The sequence below is a fragment of the Coturnix japonica genome, chromosome 4 (genome assembly GCF_001577835.2).
Source record: "Coturnix japonica isolate 7356 chromosome 4, Coturnix japonica 2.1, whole genome shotgun sequence".
Taxonomy (NCBI): Eukaryota; Metazoa; Chordata; class Aves; order Galliformes; family Phasianidae; genus Coturnix; species Coturnix japonica.
The window spans coordinates 60,632,069-60,656,057 of record NC_029519.1 but is presented as its reverse complement, the minus strand read 5'-3'; the positions used below and the strand labels follow the sequence as shown (position 1 = coordinate 60,656,057).

At 34.7% G+C, this 23,989-nt stretch overlaps 1 protein-coding gene across 1 annotated transcript in view; it reads right to left on the bottom strand.

Annotated features, from left to right (window-relative positions):
• Positions 1-7,293: 7,293 nt before the first annotated feature.
• GABRG1 (gamma-aminobutyric acid type A receptor subunit gamma1) overlaps positions 7,294-23,989 on the bottom strand; it is a 50,280-nt gene continuing 33,584 nt past the window's right edge. Inside the window, exons 4-9 of the mRNA XM_015862458.2 lie at positions 18,887-19,107; positions 16,664-16,746; positions 15,148-15,285; positions 14,898-15,050; positions 12,461-12,672; positions 7,294-10,754 (exon numbers count right to left, since the gene is read on the bottom strand). Coding sequence (XP_015717944.1) covers positions 10,476-10,754; positions 12,461-12,672; positions 14,898-15,050; positions 15,148-15,285; positions 16,664-16,746; positions 18,887-19,107 — 1,086 coding nt within the window. The 3' untranslated portion in view covers positions 7,294-10,475. The remainder of the gene's footprint in view (positions 10,755-12,460; positions 12,673-14,897; positions 15,051-15,147; positions 15,286-16,663; positions 16,747-18,886; positions 19,108-23,989) is intronic.

Here is a 23,989-nt window from a genome sequence, read left to right as displayed (position 1 = left end):
AAATTTAAGTAACACCATGGAAAACGTATTAACAGAGATGGTTACCAGGGAAAAAAAGAACATATAGCACAGGAAGGAACCTAGGTAATGCTAAGATTAATGTTTTTAATCTAAATGTACAAGAGGCTGTGGAGATCTATTTCACTGTCCAGAACTCTGAGTGCCTAAAGTGGCTTAGAACATCTTTGACTTCTTTCCCAGAAGTTTTATTTTGAATATTTTCTCCTATTATCACCTTTCCACACTCTATGTAGAATGACTTAAAAATATTTCCTGGTACTGATCACAAGAGGAATCTAATACTTACAGGCAGATCCTCCGAGGAGCACCCAGACCAAAGAGCAAAAAACATGTGAGGGAAATAATATCCCCAGGCATCTGTATTCAGCATGGACTCTGCTCCTTGCCTCCTGGCACATGTAATTGAAAAATACAAGCTTTTATAAAATAACAAGCAAGACAAAGAAGATAAAGACAAGAAGGATCATGGAAGGGGAAGGTGAGTGGGATTAGCCAAGTGGCAGAGCATGACCTTTTGTAAGAAGCAAGCAGGAGATCTTTCACTAGCTCTGTTATATAAAACTGGTCCCAAACAAAACAGGATTTGGGCTCCAGACTTTTGATCCAGTCTAAAGTCTTCTATATATCATTATTTAAACAAGAAAATTGGGAAGAGAGAGAGGAGGAAAATGAAGAAAAATATGAAAAAAGAAAGGTATTGCTCTTGGTCAGAGCAGTGTGTGAGTCTATTGTCACCAAAACAATAATAGTTTGTGTTCATTTCTAAAGAGAAAAGAATGTATGTCACATAGAAAATAAATAACATCATGAAGTAGCCAGGCACTATTTAATTGTTTTCACACTTTAACCAACTTCACAGATACAGTAAAAACAATGCATTACAACTTTTTTTTTTTTTTTTTTTACAGAGTTGAAACTCTTGATTCTTATCAGTTTAGAAGACATCAGAGCACAAACATCTAACATGTTCACTTTTCACAGAACACATAATTTTCAATGAAGGTTTTTTTAATTATTTTTTCTTTTATTTTTAAGACTATGGCTTTCAGAATTCTACATTAAAAAGATTGCAAGCCATGGCACAGAGACATCTGTATGAATCATATGCCAGAGCATAAGCACATTTCCTTTCAACACATGGGGACAAGTGCAACATTTATATGAAGATTCAGCAAACATTAACAATCACTATACAGTCATGAGCTATAAAACCTATTATTCAAATTAACAGTTTTCTCCTGGCAAGAGATTTTTGAGATTTTTTTTTCCAAGTTCTTCTAAACTAGTTTTGGTTGGTTTTTTTTCCCCCAAAAACTTACTACAGAACTTCTGTTTTCAAAGCCTAGAGCATCTAAGAATCTTCTGTTAATGAGGGCCACAAGTGCCTCCTTTCTGAGCTCGTTAGTATTACTCCTGCCATCAGTGTCAAAGAAGTCAAATCAGCTTTTAACAGCAGATGTACTATTTTGTATGAGGTATACCATTGTCAAAAAAACATGGTGAAATGCCTCCATTTGCTTTCATCTCTCCATAGACATCATAATATAAAATAATACAACAGACAAGATAGAACAAAAGACAAGAGCTACACTTGAACATTTTGTAGCATACTACTGAAATCCAAATATAGTATTTATTTAAAATACTCAGCGATACCTGGTTCATATGAGTTACTTGCTTTTGGAGTGCTTTAATCAAAGGAAAATATTAAGGGCTAAATACTGAACAAAAGGCAGATCTTAAACTGCATATTGGAAAATAAGGCATCCAAAAACAAAGAGCATACTAAAAAAATAAAAAACTTAACAAAAACAAAACAAACAAACAAAGAAACAAAAAACCATAAAACTTTATTCAATCCTTTATTATAGCAGCAATAGAATTCTGGCAAGGAGAAGAATCCATCTACTCTGTGAACGCAATCACAGCAGCTTCCTCAGTACTGAAGAAATTCTTTCCTCAGATTTACACCACAGAGGGAATTTTCATGTTTACCTTCATTGAAGCTCACCTACAGTCAGACTATTTATGTTCTCCACTGTTTTTAGTAAAAATGAGATGAATCCACAAAATCCATTGAACAAAGTAATAATTATTTTTAAGCTTCTGAAACTCCTAAATTTTATCTTTAAAAATCCAAAAACAAACAAAAATGGAGGGACCCTTTTTGTTGCATGAGAAAAAAAAGGCTTCATAGACAGTTCAGGCTTTTTTTTTTTTTTTTTTAAATCTTGCTCTTTAGTCTGAATATGGAAATGTCTTTGCCACTGCCAAAATCATTTCTATTATACTCCCAAAGTCTCTGTCATATGTGATTTATACAAGAGTATTCTTGTTACCTCTGAAGAATTCTCATGGAGTTACGCTCATTAGTAATGTTGCCAAATATTAAAATGATGATATCAATGTTTTGCACTAACCTGGTAGGCAGACATTATCAAAGTGGAGAAACAAATAATATTCAATTTAATACCTGGAATTGCTTTAGTTTTGGTATTGCACACAAAACACGATAGCACTTCAGGAGCGGCTGAAGAAGTCATGGCTTAATTACATTGAAAGCCTGTGAGGATACCTTGATGTTTCTGGGTAATTTAATATAATAATAATGATAGTAATAGCCTCGTGTGGGTTGGAAGGGACCTCAGAGATCATCGAGTCCAACCCCCTGGATTCGAGCCTCTGTGCTGCAGAGCGGCACTTCTACCAATTGCACCACAGGGGATTCGAACACCCAGGCCCCGGTGTTGCAATGCGGTATTCCAACCACCTGCGCCACCGGGGCACACAATGATTGCATAATGAATGATTGCATACCGAGGGTTTTGAAGAGGTACCAAATAACTGAGTAGAACTGTAAATATCAGCATACTTAAAATATTAGCTCAACCGAGTAGGCTTCTGAAAAGAAAATTGAGAAAGGAGAATAAATCTTTATCAATATGGTGTGTTTCACATATACTCCACAGAAGCACTGCTGAAAGTTACACAGTTTATCTCAGTGTTCTTTATTTTTTGTTCAGCAAGTTACAACAAGGACTTTCATATGTAATTTTCATATGTAATTTTACAAGGAATGTTGATTCTCAATATTGCAACATTGTTCACTGGTGCCAACATGCTACCAAATCATGGTTTGAATGTTCAATTAAGCTATTGAAAATTCTAGATTTTTAAAGAATAACTGTCTTTCAAAGGAAGCATTAGTAAGGGACAAACTGTGAAATCAGAGAAACATAATGTGGACTACAGATGTTGGGTCAGAGAACTGCAATAAGAGTGTAGGTTCTTTTAAAGCAGAAAGAATAAAGAAAGCTTAGTATAATAGACTCACAGTAAAATAAGCTGATGTGTTATTTTGGAATGGTATTTCTGTAAACTTGGTCTTTAGACCAAACACTAACATAAGCTGCAAAAAACCAAACCAGAACAAAACAAAAAACTACCAAAAAAAACAAAAAACAAAAAAAAACTGCCTGTAAAACTTAATTATATAGGAATAATAATTATAGCATTATTAATTAATTAATTAGAATGTGAAATTATAAACAGGCAATGTATTTTTTCAAGACAGGCATCACCATAAGATTACCAGATTCTGAAATCTTGGTTTCATTTAAGGGAGTATTTAAATTGTAAGTAAAGGTATCATAATGGAACCCCTGATGGCCATGAAAAAAGTCTGAAAGTTCACTGTGGGCAACAGCTGTAAAAACAAAAGATGCTTTGAAGACGCACCAATCATTAAGATTTCACACATGATTAAAACATGAACAATAGTTGTACTGAGTATATAAATACATAGATGTTCACATTTACCTGCCTTGGAAAACTGGAGCCATCATGCTGGTCCCTTTATTGTTCCTGTTCCTATATCTTCACTGGGAAAAGGGAAAAACATGACTGTATCTATTTAAAATAACTCAGACTTGCTTTTTGCAGACTTCACAGGTCCAAAAGATTCCTATTTCCTGTCTTTGTCAAGAGAAAAACCAATTCAAGGGGAAATAGGTTTCTGAAGTGAAACAGAGACTCACCTTCCACCCATAGTAGCTGGTTTGGGTTTTAGTTTCTAAATATTGAGTTGACAAAAGTAATTCTCCATGGGGACAGTACTAGTCATTGCTTCTATCAGTACTTAACATTTTCAAGTCTAACTGACAAAGTATTCTTAGTGCCACAGAATACAGACAGCCTGCATCCTTAGCAGTGTCCATAGAAAACAACTTTTCATATATTTGCTAACTAGACCTCTCATACTTTTAGTGCCTGGCCAGAAGAGAAATTCTTTCCTTTAAATTCAGCAAGACTCAAACCATGATGATAAAGATCATTCTAGGAAACCAGAAATACAAAAGAATTGCTTCCAGCATGGGTAATCTTTGAGTTTCAGGTAGGCATGCAGAGATGTAGAGAAAAACAGCTACTACAGAGAATTATAAGAGAGGCCCTACTGTGAACAGATTCCTGCCTCTCTTGATCCTATCAGTTAGTGGAACTCAAGCCCTGTTTTCAGTGGTAAACTTGTCCTCATTTACACATGCTCAATGCTTTTAGCTCTTCTGTTATTCTTTTCTTGACTAAGAAATGGGATGGGGTGAAAGAGCTACATAGAAGAGTTTACATGGTCTTACATGGTCTTACATTCTCTGTGTCTCTCTCACGAAGCACAAATTATTTTGATCTACCATAAACAAAATCTGTAAGCAAAACAAGACTTAGGAAAGGAAAATGAGATTGGTAATTTTACAAAAAATATATTTCTTCCTTAAAATTAAATTTTGAGGGCGAAAAGAAAAGAAAAAAGAAAAGAAAGAAAAGAAAAGAAAAGAAAAGAAAAGGAAAGGGAAGGAAAGGAAAGGAAAGGAAAGGAAAAATGAAAGGAAAGGAAAGGAAAGGAAAGGAAAGGAAAGGAAAGGAAAGGAAAGGAAAGAAAGGAAAGGAAAGGAAAGTAAAAGGAAAGAAGAAAAGAAAAGAAAAGAAAAGAAAAGAAAAGAAAAGAAAGAAAAGAAAAGAAAAGAAAAGAAGAAAATGAAAAGAAAAAGAAACAGAAAAGAAAAGAAAAGAAAAGAAAAGGAGAAAAAAAAAAAAAGTGAGTAGATTTTCTAGTGGGCAATGACACCTACCCATAGGTAAAAGGTGTAGATCCTCCAGACTACTGCAATTTTAGCTAACTGCCTAACTCCAATAGCTCTCTGAAGTTTCCTCTAAAGCTTTTGTAATGCTTTGGTTTTCTCAGCAAGATTTCCTAGTAAATAACCCCAAAAGTTTAATATTCACTTTTGACATTTGTAACTTTTCATTAAAATCATATCAGATCCAAAGATACAATACTGTAATACTTCTGATCAATTTTGGACACCTTGCCCAGGAGAGCAATGTAAATTCTCCTACTGTATCATACAGGAGACCTCAGAGCCTTGTAACACGACCATCATCTCCATGAGTACGTGCCTGAGCAGAGATGAACTCCTATACCTTTCATGTTTTTCTACTATTTTGGAAATCACAGCACAGATTTACCTTATGTAGAAAAGTATGCAGTTTCAAATCAAAGTCTAGCAGACAGAAATCTCTCATTGTTTTAACAAGAAACCATTACCAGCATTCTTGGAGAACAGTGGATAACCATGATCCCGCCTGATCTGATCATACTCAACCGTCCTACTCCCTGAAGGAGAAAGGTACTCAGTGATATGACTCAGGGCCAGGTTTGCCTTCCCAAATTTTGTACCCCTCAAGGGCTACAGCAGTTATAAACAGCTTGGGTGCTAGCTCTTGGTGCCTTTTAAAATTAATACTTAAAAATTTTTATAACCTTTTATCAGATTTATCCTGATTTATTTAACAGTCACACAAGATAACAGCCTGTTCTTCATTTGTTCTGTAATGAATGTACAGGAAATAAACTTTAATAGTAATTATAATAATACAATAATTATGTAGCAGGAGAATCTTGAGCAGTTACGAATACCACTGAGAAACAGATTAACTAAATAGGCCATTCAGATCCATAGAACTGGATTCTGATATTACCTCCCTCCCACAGTTTTTTTCTTACCATCTTTCCCCTTCCTCCACAGCAGTTCTCAACTGAATTCAATACATCCATTGTTACAAGTCATCCTTTCTACCTCCCGCTAAAAGCTCCCACCACCTGTTTTAGAGAAGAGCAAATGGCCAAGGATATTAGTTATCAGATGAACCTACCCATCTGTCTGAAATATTAATTTAGGAAAAAGTACAATAAAACATTTTTTTTCCAAGTCTTGTTCACCTAACAACATGAATTTACAACTGCTTTTGCTGGCACAAGTGAAACAGAAGCAAGAGACCACTGAATAAGAACAGGTTGATCTTTTCTTGGCTTAAACCACTTGGGGAAACAAACCTCTGCTCTGAACAAATGGATACGTCTTTTCTACACCTTGCAGAACATTTTGCCTCCCTCAGTGAGACAGTCTCCCCTGTGGCATGTTCAGAGGGCTACAGCAATAAAAGCATAGTTGTTCTTTCTAATTCCTGGTTTCATATTCTAAAAATCTCTAGCCTTGTTAGGAATTCCATTTTGGTTACTGCTATTTTCTCTACTGTGGTCACTACCAAATACAATTATACTTAAGAAAAATGAAATGAACACTAATCTAACTGAGAAGAACTGCAATGAATTTAAAACAAAATAATAAAAAATATTTTTTTTTTAAATGTAAATTGGATGTGTTTGCATTAATCCTCAGTTACGTGGAAACAGTAAACAGAAATTATGACAGAGACAATTAAATAAAATGTATCTTACATTATGCACATAGATAAAAAAAATACAGACTCTTCCTTTTGGTTTTTCAATTGAAAAGCCAAGGTGCTCACAAATGGCAGAGTTCAGATAATAATTTTAAACAAATCTTCCTCTAGTGTATTAAATAAATCACAAAATTATAAGAACTAAGTTGGAGGTGATTCTCCTTCAAAGTCTTACACAAACCTATGTCTCTGAATGACAGAAAACTGGATAAGGTTAAAGCCTTTGAAGCACATCAGTGTGTTAATATAAAATATGCTACCCAAAGCTCATGATTTGGTTTCATCACCACTGTTTGTACATTAAGCGGATGCACTCAGACACATAAGACATGAATCTGAAGATCAGTGAGTACAGACAGAGACAAAACCTCACCAAAAATAACACGCTGAGCTGTACTCACTACTAAACCAGACAAGTGGGGAACACAAGCATATAAATATCAAGGAAACTACTTTTTTTAATTATTATTATTTTTTTTTAGAATACATTTCAGGAGATGCTGACAATTTGTGCAGCATAAAACAGTTTCTCCAGGCTTGTTTCTCCCCTCCATACCTTTCTGGCAATTTCTCCTCCATGTCCCTTTCTTTCAACTAGAAAATATTTTACTGAAGAGGTTCTGGTTCCCATCCTTGGTGTTCAGTCATTTGAGCAACAGAACACCCATCACTGAAATTAATGTAAATTAAGCATGTGTTAATGGCATCGATTCAGGATAACATTAGTCTTTATGACAGTACATAAGCACATGCTTCTTTGAATTCTAGCTGCATTACAATATTGTTTAGGAATAGGTTTAAGGACACCCTTAAAACAGTGTTGGTCCAAATAACATGACCCCAAATATTGTAATCCCAGTTATCAGTAAATGATATTTTATTCAAGTAGGTTTGAAAAATGGTTGCAGCATCCAAGCCCAAGTAACCATAGTTTGTTTCTTGCCTTTTTTTTTTCTTTTTTTTTCTTTTTTCTTTTTCATCATTTAGATTTCCTAGAACTGTGTTTACATGCAGACTACAAAGAAAACACATAGGACTAAAACAGCACATTTATTACATGCCAAGTTACAGTTCACCACATTCCCACCTCAATTTGCACTCACAGTACTGTGGGAAACTGAAATGATATCACTGGAAACAAACAAAATCCAAAGAAAAGTTTGTCAACAGACAGAAGTAAGTGTATCCCTAAACCAAACAGCTATAACATTCAATAGCTTTATACTCTATTACATTGTTTCATAGAAATTGGTGATGAAAGATTTCTTATCCATCCCTTGAAAATTTGGGATGTTTTGTTTTCCAGTCTAGGCTGACTGGCAACTGACACCACATGAATAGAAAGAACTAACTGGATGTGCTGTAAAATGTGTATTTCCCTTGTAAAGTGTCAAGCTCTTTCAAGTTCCTTTGTTTATACGTGAATTAATGAAAGTCAGGAGCTGGAAAAAAATTGGATCCTATATTTTGTAGCAAGTAGATTGCCTTTCAAGTACACATTCAACATGCTGCTACTGAAGCCACCTTCATCCTTCCTATGGAGGAATGTGTTTAGAGTGCTGTCAAAAAGCATCACACTGCACTATGGAATCAAAACTGGCATATTTCCATTGTACTGAACATTTTCTGAAAATGAGACTATAAAGAAACAATAAGTTATTCTATCAGCATTGTTAGTTTTGCTGCACTTCTGACCTGTCTAACAGTCAGAAGAAGTTGCTGCTTGCAAAGGCCATGCAACAAATGATATTTGCCAGCCTCAATAGCAGACATTCAGATTCTCTCAACCACTTTCATATTTTGTTGGCTAAATAATGAAATAAAGCTTGCATTAAAATGGGATCTTCTCAGTAGCATTTGCTTGCAGAACTGCACAAAATCTTGCATTCTTTATTAAACTCTGGAGCTGAACACTTCACATGTGTTATCCCATTTTATGTTTGGTACCAACTAGCATATGACAATACTCTACTTCCTTCTCTGAGAAAAAAATCAGGAGAGAGCACATTTAACAGAAATAATTTGTGTATGTGAGTGTGTGTGGAAAGAGTGTACTTCCACGTATCATTTTCTATAATTAACCATTAATCATATATTTATCTCTAGTACCAAGCATCTTCATCTGCAGCCAAATTTTAATACCATTAATCCTCTTTAAAGATCTGTAAGGTCTTCCGTGTAATTCTGGCTCTTAATTTTAGAGGGATTTTTGCAAGCTCACTTGAGACTGGTTTCTTTCTGACAAAGGAGGAAAGATCACATTTTTCCACAACAGACAAAAATAGAAATGAGATACTAAATGCTGCCAGCCAGCAATAGTCAATACAGAGAAGTCAATCCAGAAAGACTACTGCTACTAAAGCATTCCTATCAAAGCGATCAGAAACTCTCATCACAGACTGGAGAACCAATTCTATGTTTTTGAGGGGATATATCCCACATTGGAGGAAGATCTGCAATGCATAAGAATTATTACATTGTCCATGTAAAAGGGCTTTTCCTTTAGAAATATACATATGTGTGTATATATATATCAAGGAGGTAATTATACAGCAATCCAGAACACAGTATCAGTAAATCTGACTTTGGCTCAGTGAGTAGCATAAGCAATAACAAGCAGAACATACAAAACTGTAGCATATGCAAAGCATACCAGGTCATACATTTTACCCTTAGGGATGGAGATTTAGCACAGTGGTTTCAAATACAAGTGCTGTAGAACTGTCAAAGGATTCTTCCAAATACTGATGATACAAAGTCTGTTGAGCATAATTCTTTCTCTGCCCCTGAGTATGAATCAAACAAAGGATAGAGAAATGGAGGGGATGTGAAAAGCATTATGGCCATAATAATTTATCCAACATTTGGGTTCCATGAAATTAGAGCAGTGGCAAATAGGTAGGAGTTTTTAAAGTTGTAGCCCTCTTGGAGAACTTTGAGGAACATACCACAGTGATATAACAGCAGATGGATCACAGACATAAATGTAATCAAAGGCTGAAAGCTAGAAGCCTACATCAGTATAAGACAAGCTCAGAATTATCTTTGTGGGCTTTTTAGTCATATATATATATTTGTTGCTCTCATTTCTGCATTTCATGTAAATATAAATGAGATTAATTATTATATAATCATTCTTTTTAACACACTACAGAGAATAAACGGCTAGTTGAAAAACAGAAGTGTTACTTTTATCAGCTATTTAAAATCAGAAATTAATAAAAATTATCTTCTTATAGGTGAAATGGATGAAAATAACTAATCCTGTTTTATTAAGGCTTTCTTAAAGTGTAAGAGATGCTACAAAATTCATCAGTATTATCACTTAGAATTAACATTTAAAGATTATGTAGAACTGCCCAGTTCGACGACTTAGTCTCTCGTCTGTGCATTTTGGTAGACCTGGACAAAAATATGTGTGTGTACAGATAAGTTAAATTTTAAGAGTTAATTTTTCAATTTTCTCATCAAAATACTGATACCATTTCTATTGTTGATCACAAGAGGGAGACTATATCAACATGTATCGTCTTCTTTCAAATTTTTAAAACATCTAATTTTAGTAATTTTGGATCAGATCTAAACTTTGACCATTCTCTGAAAAACATTAATGTCTGCTCAGTTCTCTTCTGAGTTTGTCTAGTTAGCAAAATTTATAGATAAAGATAGCCAATCCAATAAACAAGATTAAACAATGCAAAGGCAGTTGGAAAGAAGATTCGAGAATAGGAGTCAATTTTTGCAATACGAATGTGTATTCTTCCTTCTCTCCAAGATCCTGTGCGGCAGTCTTCAAAACAACAGAAGAAGCTAGCACAGTCTTTCCCTTCTAGGCACTCATATCCATAATCATCATCACGTTCAGGGAGATGATTAATGTTATTAATTGGAATTAGTGTTGATCCAGGTCGAACAGCAATTGCAGATGGTTTCTTAAGGAAAAAAAAAAAAAAAAAAGTAAAAAATAAAGTGTTTGCTTTTGTTTTACCCTCAAATTAAATAATTCTATACAATTCCACAGCAAGGGCCAACGTAAGCACATTTTTCAGTGCAGTATACAAATGCTAGATGATAACAACATGGGGAGCTTTGCAAATTATGAACAATTCTGTATAATTATCTCATGCAGGCAAAAGATCATGAACGCTTTCCACCTGCCACAGTGAAAACTGGGTTATACTGGGGTTTGCAAATACTAGATAATTAGTTATAAAAACAGGGTTAGATGATCCCATCTCCATGACACAATAGAACATTTTGAAGTCAGCCACAACGTGACAACTGGGTCATAAGCAAGTGCATAGAAAGGATATAATCATCACTACCAAGGGAATGATAGCTTTTCCATCATTTGGAATCTTTAGTATCAGACCAAATGTTTTTCTAGAAGATACATTTTCACTGAGGCAAGCTAGTGGTATTAGGAGAAAATCTCTGGTGAAGTTTTGGAGACTGATCCACAGCCTCTACCCAGGCTGTCAGCTAACCCTCTGATGTTAAATCCCTAAACAACATGCCCAGTCCATACAGATACATAAAACACCTTAGGAGAATGCCATGAAAGTCAGTAAAAATATTTATTCTAGCTCTTAATTCTTACTTCTGCTTTCCACTTGTTTAACTGAACCCTCCTGAAATTCAGTTCAAACAGATTGAAATAGGTGTTAAAGTTCATAAATAATTTTTACAGAAATAATCTGGGTGATTTATTGGTAAGTACATAAGCTACTTGCTTTCACTTTACTCATGATTTTTTGCCTTCACATTTCCTGTACTATCATTGCCCATCTTTCCTCCTTTTATTATTTTGTTTCCATGTTGCTCTTCACACATCATCCTTGTTTTCCCAAGTACTCAAAAATATATTATCTATTTTCTTAGTTACCCTTAAGTTCTAAAACCGAGAGTCTTTTTAGACTATCCTCTTGTATTCTCATTATCTCAGTCCCTTCCCACCTTTGGCATCTCTTCTAAAATTTTCAGACTAAAATCTAGTTTTTCCATTAATACTACTCTTACATTTTCTCCTCTCTTTTCTTGAATCTCCATATTTTGTCATGTAATGAATAAAAACAGTTAGAAATGATGCAGTCAAAGGAGGTGAGGAAGTGAGTTTACAGTGAAGTAATTAACAACTCTGGCTATGAAGTGAAGAAAATAATTTCTCATATAATTATACATGATAGACAAAGAATGGAAAATATATAAAATGCAAGAAGCCACATCATTTCAGTCCTTGTGTTGTTTTAAGAGACCAATTGTCCCACGTCCAGGAAATTGCTTTGACCAGTACACAAATCTCTAGTAAAGGACTAACTTAGTTCCTGTAGGGACATTTTACCAACACATCTTGAGGAGACGGTGTTACAGATGCGCAGTATCCACTACATTTTTAATAGCCTTTATAAATCCCTTTAATAAGTATTTTTACCAGAGAAAATGCTTGGGAACAGCATGGAAAATTATTTTTAAAGACTCACTACCTTAGACTCATATGTTTTAATTCACTTAGGAATTGAATGATCAAAATGTTTTGCACGTTAACAGTATTCACAGAAAGTGAATACTCCCAACCATGAATGTTATAATAAAGAACAAACAGCATATTTTTAGTTCTTAATCATTTGACTAGACTTACTGATGGCTTAGGTTTTGCCTTCTTATCTTTTCCTTTGTCCCCTTTTCTGTTGCTAGTAAAGTAATGCAAGGTGCCATATTCCATCAAGGCAGCAAACACAAAAATGAAGCAAACTGAGACAAAAAGATCCATTGCTGTCACATAGGAAACTTTTGGAAGTGACTTCCTGGCAATTGTGCTCAATGTTGTCATGGTCAGCACTGTTGTAATACCTATTTAATAAAGAAAGTAAGAGAGATAGAAGGGAAAAAGAGAGAAGTGTATGAGTAATTCAAACACAACGTTACAAATATATAAATAAATAAATAAGTAATCCTCAGATTCATCATTAGCTCATTCATAAGGCATACAAGAACTGAGGCACCACAAAATTCACCTTAGATAACACCCACAGACATCAGTGCTATTGCAAGAAGCCAGAAGCCACTGTTAGATCCTACAGAAAGTGGTCAGTTGTGTAACCCAGCATGGGGTGTGTCCCTGGGCTGTTGGCAAGCTTCAGGAAGCTCAAGAAGTGAAGCTCTCTGTCATGACATCTCTAGAAACACCAACTAGCTTTAGGTACTACCTACTGTAGATAGCCTGCTATGCTGTGAGGTTGGACCAAACGTTCTTCAGAGGTCCCTTCCCATCTTATAATTCTGTGATTGTGACACATTTCAACTTTAGTTTAAATTCCTTTAATTTTTAACACACGCTGGAAAAATCAAGACACTGATAAAGTTTCTGTAATTTCATTAATCTTTTAAAGGAAGCATACATACAACAAATTCAATACACAAACTGGTACAAATAATAACATACATTTTATAAACAAATAAAAGACCTCTGGCTCTTGGAAGTTTAAATAAAAGCACACACTCAGAAAGAGGTTTATTATATATCAATAATTTAAAAAAATAATTTTAAAAGTATTAGAAAAAGGAATTAAGTTTTCAACTCTTTTTTTGACATGTAGTAGCTCAAATCAGATGAATTCCATGGCCTTTCTTGTCTCATTCACTAAATAACTAAATATATTTTCAATACTCTGTCTTAAGTTAATAGAAATATTTCCCTACATTCACATACAAGTTAATTAAATGAATAAGCTGGCCTTATTTGCAACGTGTTTAGTGTCAATTAAACCACTCTTCACTGATTTAACATTTAGAAGGTGTTAATGCTTCCTTCTTGTATGTGATCCCATAGGGAGATGCAAACCCTTTTCCAAGTTGTTCAAAATTAGGATGTGACCTTTCCTTTGGAGAGTAATACTTGAACATGCAAATTATAATCTTACTTACATGTCTAGGCTTACTCTTTTTTTCTTCACTAGAAAATATGCATGTGAGAATAGTTGACCTACAATCTACCAAACATTGACTTTTGAGCATTCACACATAAAGAAATCAGAAAACTGTCACTATTAATCTGAAAGTTGTTAGTGTGCATCCTATGCCCTTCACACATCTCTATATGACACTTCTCAAAGGCAATACAGTTCCCAAGTGGTCAAACATAGGAGGCCAGTGCCACACTAATCAGGTCAGTCAAGTTTGACTCTAATGCTGAATTGTAACTACAGAAGAACTTGCAACACTAAAGAAATAACTGTAATAAAAACAAGGTCCTGAAGGACAGCAGTTCAAGTTTTTGCAAGTTATGTGCCTAACTCCTTGAAGTTGGATCAAATCAGTTGCAAATATTCTTTTCTGTTCTTAAAGGAGCAAATTAATTTTTTCATTAAGAAAATTAAAAAAAGGCTCAAACAAAAAGCACACTAAAATTTAAAAACAAAACAACAGAACAAAAACAATACACATCTTCAAAGTTTTCCCCCATGTAGTAACGACAGCCTATGTTCCATAATGCTAAGTGAAGTTTACTCATACTTGTCAGACTAATCATTGCCATATTACCATCTGTGGAGATGAAAAAAATATCATATAGAAGAAAAAAAACACCATATATTTACTTAAGAAATAGGGAAGCCACTAGGCTTGGATCAAGTTCAAGTTTGAAGGGACCTTTAAAGATCATCTAGTCCAACACCCCTGCATGGAACAGGGACATCCACAGCTAGATCCAGTTGCCCAGAGCCCTGTCCAGAGATTAGGCATCCACCACATACATCTCTGGGCAACCTATTGCAGTGCCTCACCACTCCCACTGTAAAAGACTTTCCTTATATCTAAACCTAACATAAGCATGAAAATTTTCCCCTTCTCCTATATCACCACAAAAGCCCAAGGTGTACAGGTTTCTATTATCAACACTCCCTCCCTTAAAACCTTCTGTGACACCACAGCATGATTCTCTTACACTTAACCTTGTAACTCAATAGAAAGGGTGACCAGTGATCACAATCATTTAATTCAATTAATCTGGGGCTCAATGCGGATTTCTAATGCTGGCAAGCTCCAGAACCCTCAAGGGTGAAAATAAGCATCCTTACCCAGAGATGTCCTTGCAGGAACTGCATCCTTGTTGATCCAAAATGACACCCATGAAAGAACAACTGTGAGTATACAAGGAATGTATGTCTGAATAGTAAAATATCCCATACGTCTGCTGAGATCAAAGAAGATTGTCATAATAATATAATCACCTATGAATTAAAAAAATAGTAATAATTTTTGGATTACATCTGTTAGCTTTGTTGCACATAGATAATACATGCTAAAAAGCTTAACAGTTTGCCTTACCAGATAGTGTATGAGAAATTTCAGTTGTATTTCGCAGCCCTACAAATGCAAATTGATACAATCTCCAGTATTTCGGATCTGCCACTTCAACAGAGGTTTTCTTCCATTTGTATTCAATTTCATTTCTGGGATATCCATCTAGAATAAAACAACAAATCAAGACTACACCCACAGCAAATTTCAAAGCATGTATTGTGATCTTTGAAGTTTGGAAACAAAACAAAGGCTGTATATGAAGTGAGTCAGAGAGCAAGAAAATCTATAATCCACTGTATCCACCTAAAATTTAATAACAAAATATCTAGTGTCAATTCTAAGCCTAACTGTTAAGATCAGCCTAAAGATTTGTAAATACAATTACTTAGGAGATATCTACACAATATTCTGGAATTCAGACATGAAAAAAAAAAAAAAAAAAAAAAAAAANAAAAAAAAAAAAAAAAAGAAAAAAAAAGTCTAAAAAAAAAACAAAAAAAACAACCCAACAAACATTTACCAGTTGGGTTTCCTGAGGCACGTATTGCACTGAACCAAGAATAGAACAAATGAAACAGGTTTTTTCTGATAGAGAGGTTAGAGAAAAAAAAAAAAAAAAAAAAAAAAAGACTCAGAATCACCACTATGAATTAATACATGAATGCAATATACTTTAGCTTTAAAAGAACACAAGGAGCTTAAAAGTACTTCTGAGCACATAATATGATAAAATTCCTATTCCTCAGATTGGATTTTTGTAACCTGATTCATTGTTCAGTAATCCACCTGGAATTACAGACTTCTTGATTTAGTGCAGAAGCAGGAATGAAATCAAGCAAGGTTCACTTGTATTTAATTGACAGACCCACCAAAGTTCATTTAGCATTCAGGAAGGAAACACTAAATAGGATATTCATTTAAGAAGATTCACTGAAGTTTGATTTCATTGCCTTTTAAGTTTCACATTTAAGAATAAATTGTTTAGCTGTGTTCAATTGGCTTGAGTTTCTTTGGCTAGCAAAAGCACACTGCTCTTAGGAACAGTATTTTATTTTTAATATATTAAAAAAATAAATCTGAAAGTTATGTTTCTTGTGAAAATAAGTCCCACTGAAAGGAGAAGGCATGTTTTTAGTGATTAAGCATTTACTAGAACAAGCTGAAGAAAGCAGATCTTAATTTTCCTTTTAGTATAACACATGGAACCAATTCAAAGCTGGTAAGTCTGACAGGCATAAAAAATAAAGTTCTTCCAAGGCAATAGATTCCTATTAACTGGAATGAATATTGCATCACACTCCTTAGTAATAGAATTGTTTTTAAAGTTTCAACTAAATGAAATGCATATAATTCAACTCATTCATTATTGCATTTAATTATGCAATAAATAATGCAATAAATCAAAGCAAAATACAAATAGATTTTTTTCCTTCACTTCAAGGTTTCAAGAAGTAATTACTTGCTCTATTGCTTCTGGATTTTCAGGAAATTTAGAGCCTGGGTGTAAAGGGAAAAGAAAACAAAGTATTGTACCACCTACAGCTTGAAAATTCCAGTGGACAGGAGTGTTCATCCATAGGAAAGTTATGAAGCTGAAGATAACACTCAGCATTAATTGTCAGTCTAATTAGAAAATAAGAACAAAAGAAAGATTATATCCATGCATCTAGACACTTCAGACTAGATAATAAACACATGCATTTCTAGAGATGTCATGCATATCCAGCTGTGTATCTGCAAAAGACATCCACCATCATCTCCAAAGAACAAAATTACCAAATGCAACCTAATGATTTGTGTTATTTCAATTGCCATATCAAGTCATTTCAAAAATGACAATTGATTTGGGAGTCTCTTAAATTTATACCAGAAAGAGGAGTAAAAGGGAAGGGCTAAAGGCCGGGCAAGGAGGGGATATAAACACAGCAATAAAATTAAGTTTTTTGAAGAATGTTTTGGAAAGTCACACGGCATTTAGCATCCTTATATGTCATGGTTATATACACTTATATAAGTATATACGGACACATATATATACATACGTGGAACATGAGGACTGCTCTACGTTTGTGTAAGAAGAACAGTGAAGATCAATCTTGATATTTCTACTCATTCAATATCTAAGGCACGGAGGTTTTTCAAGTAGGTAGTATAAATTTTAGAAGCAGTCTAGAACTAGTCTAGCATTTTAACAGAACAAATCAGTTACAGGTTTTGAAAATGCTATCACAGACTTCCAAAATGTTTCTAAACAATGTGGATTTTAAGGAAAACTGTAGTTCTTGCTGGGAAAGAAAAAAAGTCCCATTTCCAAGTAAGACACTTGCATCCTTCTGAGGGTGCCTTTCAAACTTTCCAATTGCACATATATGCAGCATATACACTCAATGTTATTCCACCTTAGGCTGAATCAGATCATATCTTCATCTATACAGATGTTTGCATGTTGCAGTGCCAGGTGAATACCAAATTTTGCTGTTTCATTTCCAGCCCACTGCATTTCATAGCTCAAACTTCAGGACAATAATTCTAAGTTATTGCTTTGAGAGAGCTTACGTGTTTTTTATTGAGTTTGACTTATTTATTAAATCCTATTAAAAACAAAAATTATACCACTGAAATTGAGCAAGCAATGAAAGGGTACCATCCAACTCTTACATATGTATTTCTAATTTTAAAAAAAAAAAAAAAAAGAGGAAATAGTATTTGCACATTAATAGAAGAGGTTATCACAAGATTTTTATAAACATCAGCTGAAAAAAAAAAAGCTGTTAATTTAAATTGCTCTCCCAGGAGCACTTTATACATTCAAACAAAGCATATTAAGATCAAAAATAAGTGAACAGGATGCTTTTAAGAGCACTGAAATTCTTTCTTCTGTTACAGAGCACTTTTACAAATTGCTCATACAATGCTGCTAGTCTGTAGATGAAAGCATTGTGAGTGGCTGTGTAAGTAATTAATAAGTTGCTACTGTTTGATTTTTAAAAAGAAGTCAGATATATGTCATCTTTTGCACATGCTACTTCCTTATCAGCTTCTAACTTATTGCAGGATTTTTAAGGTGTGCTTAAGAAATAATAAGAAAAATTGAAAGATTATCCTAAAATGCTTTCTGTAGTCTACAGCTATTCAAGAACTGTATGTCTCAGAGATCAGTGCAGATAGCCTAGATGGTAGATTTAAAATTAACCCAAGCATCCATCATTTGCCAATCAGAATTACTCCCAACATGTTTGTTTATATCTAACTTGGAGGAACAGATTTGTAGATTTTAATAGCTTGTAAGAGTAAACATGGGAAGCACTACACGCAGAACTTCGACCTTAGCTTTAATCAAGCTCTTTTCTTATTTTTATTACTTGGAACATTCATCTTTTACTTACAGAACAAAAGTTGGTGAAAATTAGATAATTAACTGCTTACAATAGAAAGTCTGTGAAATAATTTATGACTCAGGTCTGTGATATCTTAGTGATGAGATACAACTCTGTTGGTATTTTTTTCCTTAAACCTTGTTTGTACCTAAAAAGGGATTGAAATTTGATATCCTTTACAACTGCACTTTAAAAATATTCTGAGCAATATATTTCAATATTATTTAATATTTTTCATTATCAAATCTTATGTTTTTTCCATCTTAGCAAGCTCTTTGCGAACTCTTGTGGTCAACAACCAAAATTCCAGGTACTTGATCCATATGTATTTTTGTGTCCTTTCACATATCAGTTCTATCTTTTCTACTTAGTCAATAAATTCCTACCTTAGAGTGTATAATACTCTTCCATCACTCCAGATTCGAAGTAAGCGATTAGGAGTTGTAATCCAGTGAGCATCAGATTTCCTTGAGTTCCGGAAGAAGGTGTCTGGAATCCAAATTTTTCCAACCATATTGCTATTAAGCATAAGGACTTTCATTGAGCTGTTAAATTTCAGACGACTGTCATACCAAGTCTGGGCAAATATAATATCTATGGTGTATTCCTAAAAACAGAGAAACAGTATTTATGTACACATTCTCCAAAGCCTGCAAGCCAAGAAATTTCAATTTGGGTATAAATCCAAGGCTATCGCTTCTGTTCTCTTTAGTATGATTTATACTGCACTCAGCAGCCTGTAGCAAACTGAGGAAAGGTGCACATAGCCCTCTGCCTCTACCTCGACTCTCCTGAGACACACTGTTTAGCTAAAGATGAGGAGACCTGATAGGATCTTGTTGTAACTTGGCAGTCCTCACACAGTACAACCACCCTGGGGGAAACAGACACAGATATAAGGTCAACTTTAGTTCTTCCGGGCTTGGCCAAGTTTCTAGAGACATAGTTTTACGTCTCTTCAAAAGCAAACAAAATTTCTTATATTTTCTTATAAGGTTTCTTATATTTTCCACCTTGAATTTCACAACACACATCTTTAGATCCTTCAAGAAAGCTATCATCATCTTTAACATTTCCCATCTGCACTATGATAAAAACAATGAAACACATCCGCTGGCTAAATTGAAAAATTCACGTATATGCAGGAAGTAAATATCACTGCTTGCAGAAATAATTTGACCATTCGCCTCATACTTTCACCTGCAAGCACACAAAAGTATACACATTCAGAAAGGAAATTTCCCTAATGCAATTTCACTTCACATTTTAGAGGCCAAAGAAAATTTATTTTCTGATACAAAGTCAAATTCCTCAGTAGATTTTATGGTCAAAAAAGTGGCAGATCAAAGAATTTAATGAAACTGTAAATAACAAGGGAGTTAAATATTGAAAACAAGATCTCACTACATCTGCAAAGAATCTAACTGTTGCTCAGTATGGGAGCAAAATAAAGGAGCAAAGTAGCAAACTAATCTCTTTATCATTTGTCTCAGCTCCAGATCATGACTCTGATGTCAAGAGCAACTGCCACTCTGTACGGTGGCAGATCTCTCCTACATGGCTATCACATGAAACCTCCTATGAGCAACTCAGTATCTCCCAGAGCTCAGTCCACAGAGAAAAAAAGCCCTGAAGGCCAGACTTCCACACTTCACATTGGTTGTTCCCTGTCATCTCTGAGGGGAGAAGAGAGGGAGACAGTGCAGACATGAGCCAAATACTGCATGTCTAGTTAAAATTTGGACAATAAAATTTCACACAGATAGCCAATTCTGACTTTTAACGCAATGAATGTAGATTAAATGAAATTAGAATGCAATGAAAGCTGAAGGGTTTGCTGATTGGATTAGGGTTTATTGCTCGTTTTATTTTTAAATAGCCATAGTATCCAGCTGTGTGAGTTATAGATTCTTCTCTCATTTCTGCAAATGTTAGCAGCTATCTCCTAGGTGAAATCTGTGAAATTTGCCACTTCATCCTTCAGAAGTGCAAAGGCATATATACCAAGACTGTTTAAATCTCTCTCCATTTTCCCACTTATCTGGGTGTGAAAAGATTTGGAATAGAATAGATATGCAAGGCTAAGGCTTGCCTCTGCTCTTTCCTCCATACAAACTATTGTGACTCAGTGACTTGCAAAGAAAATGTAACAGGTGTATAAGGCAAACAGCGGTAGGAAAAGGGAACAAAAGGAGTAATAAAAAATGCATCCTGGAGTTGACTTCACCCAAAAACTTTGCTTACTCCTTGACAGTTCTTGTAATCGGGAGAAGTTTCTGCAGGGAAGAACAAGTCCTTCATTATTTTATTTGTATATAAAAATCTTCAAGACGCCTGTGAAAGCCAAAAACCCAGAGCCTGTTCATCCTCAACATCCTGCTTTCTGTGTTCACCTGCAGTTTACAACTGGAAAGGAAATTTGCCTTAGTCTTCTGTAAATGAATACACAAGACAGTGTGCTAAAGAAGTACTTTAATAGACTTAAATGACACAACATGAACAAAGATTTACTTGTCGCCTTATCAATTAAAAGTAGGAGAAAAAAAGTCAGTGATTGAAATCAACAGAAACAACTGAATGTGTGATAAGAGCATGCTGTCTGAAGGTGCTACTCTAAGCAGCCAATTCACAGTGGCACTGCATTGTCTGAGAAAAAGAAATATATCAAAGTGTCATTACAGTCAAATACACCCAGGGCAAGAAAACTCAGGCTGCCACTGAATACCAATAACCCTATCAAATTAAGATAAAAAAAGGAAGAAGTGCTTGATGATTTTGAATGAGCAAAGCAAAGAAACAGCCCCAGTAGTCCCAGGTGCTTGGATTCTCTTAGCTTTCAGTATTAAATGTGCAAGTTTTTAACAGAACCTTGTATTAAAAGAGTTACTTAAACATTTTAAAGGGAAAAAAAAAAAAAAAAAAGCACTCAAAAAAGCAGGAAATGCTAAAATCATTAATTATTTTTCTCTGCTCAAAAAAAATCTCATACATAATAATTCAATGTCATAATATTAATAAGCAGTCTCAATGCTGAATGCATAACAATAGATCCAACTGCTAGCCTCTTATCTGCAGAGAGTGGTCTTCCATTTCTAAGTTGAAACAAGCAGCTAGAACCTCTTCCCTCAAAGTCAAAAGCATAATCATCCTCATTCATCCCACCTGAAAGACTCACAACTTCTGGCTCTCCGATTTAACTCAAGTGCAATTATTCTACTTCTACTATGTTCTACTATCTATATTGCTGGACACTACTATTTGCTTTTTCATCATACCAACTTATCCTATGCCTTGCTGAGACTTTGCTGCCTTTTAGGGTCCCTTGTACATCCTTTAGGCAGCATATATACTTTGACTAACTATCCCACACTTTAGGCTCATTTCATCTATACTATCATTCACTCAAGAGAACTTGAGCATAAAGACCAAGCATATGCATGCTGTGATCACATGTAGACACTCAAGAATTGAATATGGGACTCCTTTCTCAACAAACATTCCTTCACAAGGAGGACAGATGTCATGGGCCCAAACAGATCTTGTACAACCTCCAAGCACAGGTACAAATTACAGGCTGATGGGGCAAATGAGGCTCAAATAAGTCTGTCAGCATGCAGTGAGACCTGAGAGCAAAAACCTAAAGAGGGAATAATTTTAAAAGTTGTATACTTTCTCAAGATCTAGTTTGGAAACAGACCTGAAGTTTTAAGATGTTATGGATTTTTACAATAAATTCCCTTAAATCTGTAGCTCCTGAAAAACAATTCATATTTTCCTATGAGAAGGGAAAATCTGGGCCCTCAAAATTTGTTGAAAATGTGGTAGAAAAATGACTACACTAAGGAAGTACTTTGTCTCCAAAACTAGATGAACAAAAGCACTATCTTTGTTTATATCAACCAGCACAACAGCACATCAGCAAATACAATTTTCTTTTAGAATAATAAATCTTTCTGAGCAACTGTTTTGCTTTTCTCATTTTCTTAGAAAAAGTTAAATTTAACACTTATCACTACTTTTATTAGTCTCATAAAGCTCACCATTCAATGACATTCTGTAACCATAAAAATTGGTTTACTACTCTCTCTTTTAAATGAAACTAATGATAAAACATCCATGCAGAATAAAATGAAATCAATCTATGGCTGCATTAGTCACAGGCAGAGCAAAATGTGTGCTTATTCATATTCAGCCTCACAGGGTTCAATAAACAGCGCACATGTTAGCTCATATTTGGCATCTGATTAAATCACTGAACTCTTTTGCACAGCTGGCATAAAGAGCCCACCTGCCTAATTATTTCCAGATAACTGCAATCCTCCTTCATCTCTGTCCTCTCTAAAAGATAATAACAAACTCCAAAGGCTGGGAACACAGTGACTAATCAGAGAACACCATTAAAGGGCCAGGAAGTGAACAGTCTGTGAATACTGACAAGCAGGTGTAGAGTCTCAGAGAGAAACAGTTAATAATAATAAAAAAAATGTTAATAAAACAATTATATCAAATAGAGTAGGAACAGATATTGTATGGAATACACCAAATTCCCAATGTTAGTTTCTCAAAAGAATTAGTACAGGTCAGTAACAGCCAAATATTATATAGGCCACTAGATTTTTGTTTCACTGGAAATCTGTGAAAGAAAGAGAGGCTGCTATATATTCTATATATTCTTATATTCTATAAGATTACATCTCAGTGCACCTACAACATGCCAGTTCCAACACTAGAAGGATGGAAAAATTGCACAAAGCACAAAACCATTTTTCTTGGATATTTTGTCTAGCAATCGCACAGTTGATTTGATATTTCTCAGCAAAAACCATGGAGAAATGAGTAGGTTAGTTGTTGCCTGGATCTTATTAAATGTGATACATTTGTACGACAACAGGAAAAGGTGTCCCAGTTTTCTCAGGTTATACACAAATGCAGTGAAATGTCCCAGCAACAAAACCAGAGGTGAAATACTACCCAGCTACAGTTCTACAATATAGATCATTACCAGTGATTTGCAGAGGTAAAAAAGATTAAAAACATCCTTTTCTTCCTCCTTCTTTGCCCAGAAACCTACAGTTGCTTCTCCATTAGAGCCAATCCACACCTTAAGTTTCCTGGAATGCAACAGACTAATTCAGAAATTTGTTTTACAGGGAGCCCCTGAATTCAGTTCAATTACAAACTGTGAAGTGACTTCATTTTGTTCAATTACTCAAAATCTATGATATTTTCCTCATCCTTTTTCTTTCTATTCAGTTTTCTAATTTCTAAAACAGCAGTGTAATGGGAGTGAGGCAGAGAAATGTCAGGGGGGGAAAAAAAAGAAAAGAAAAGAAAAAAACTGTCAAAGAAAACACAGATTCCTTACAGTTCAGGAAGAAATCACTCTCTGTCTACATATCAAAAACTCAGGTAAGTATGATGATTAAAAGGTTTAGACAATAAAGACAGTCATAAACAAACACTGATGTCCACATGCTCTCCCAAGAGAA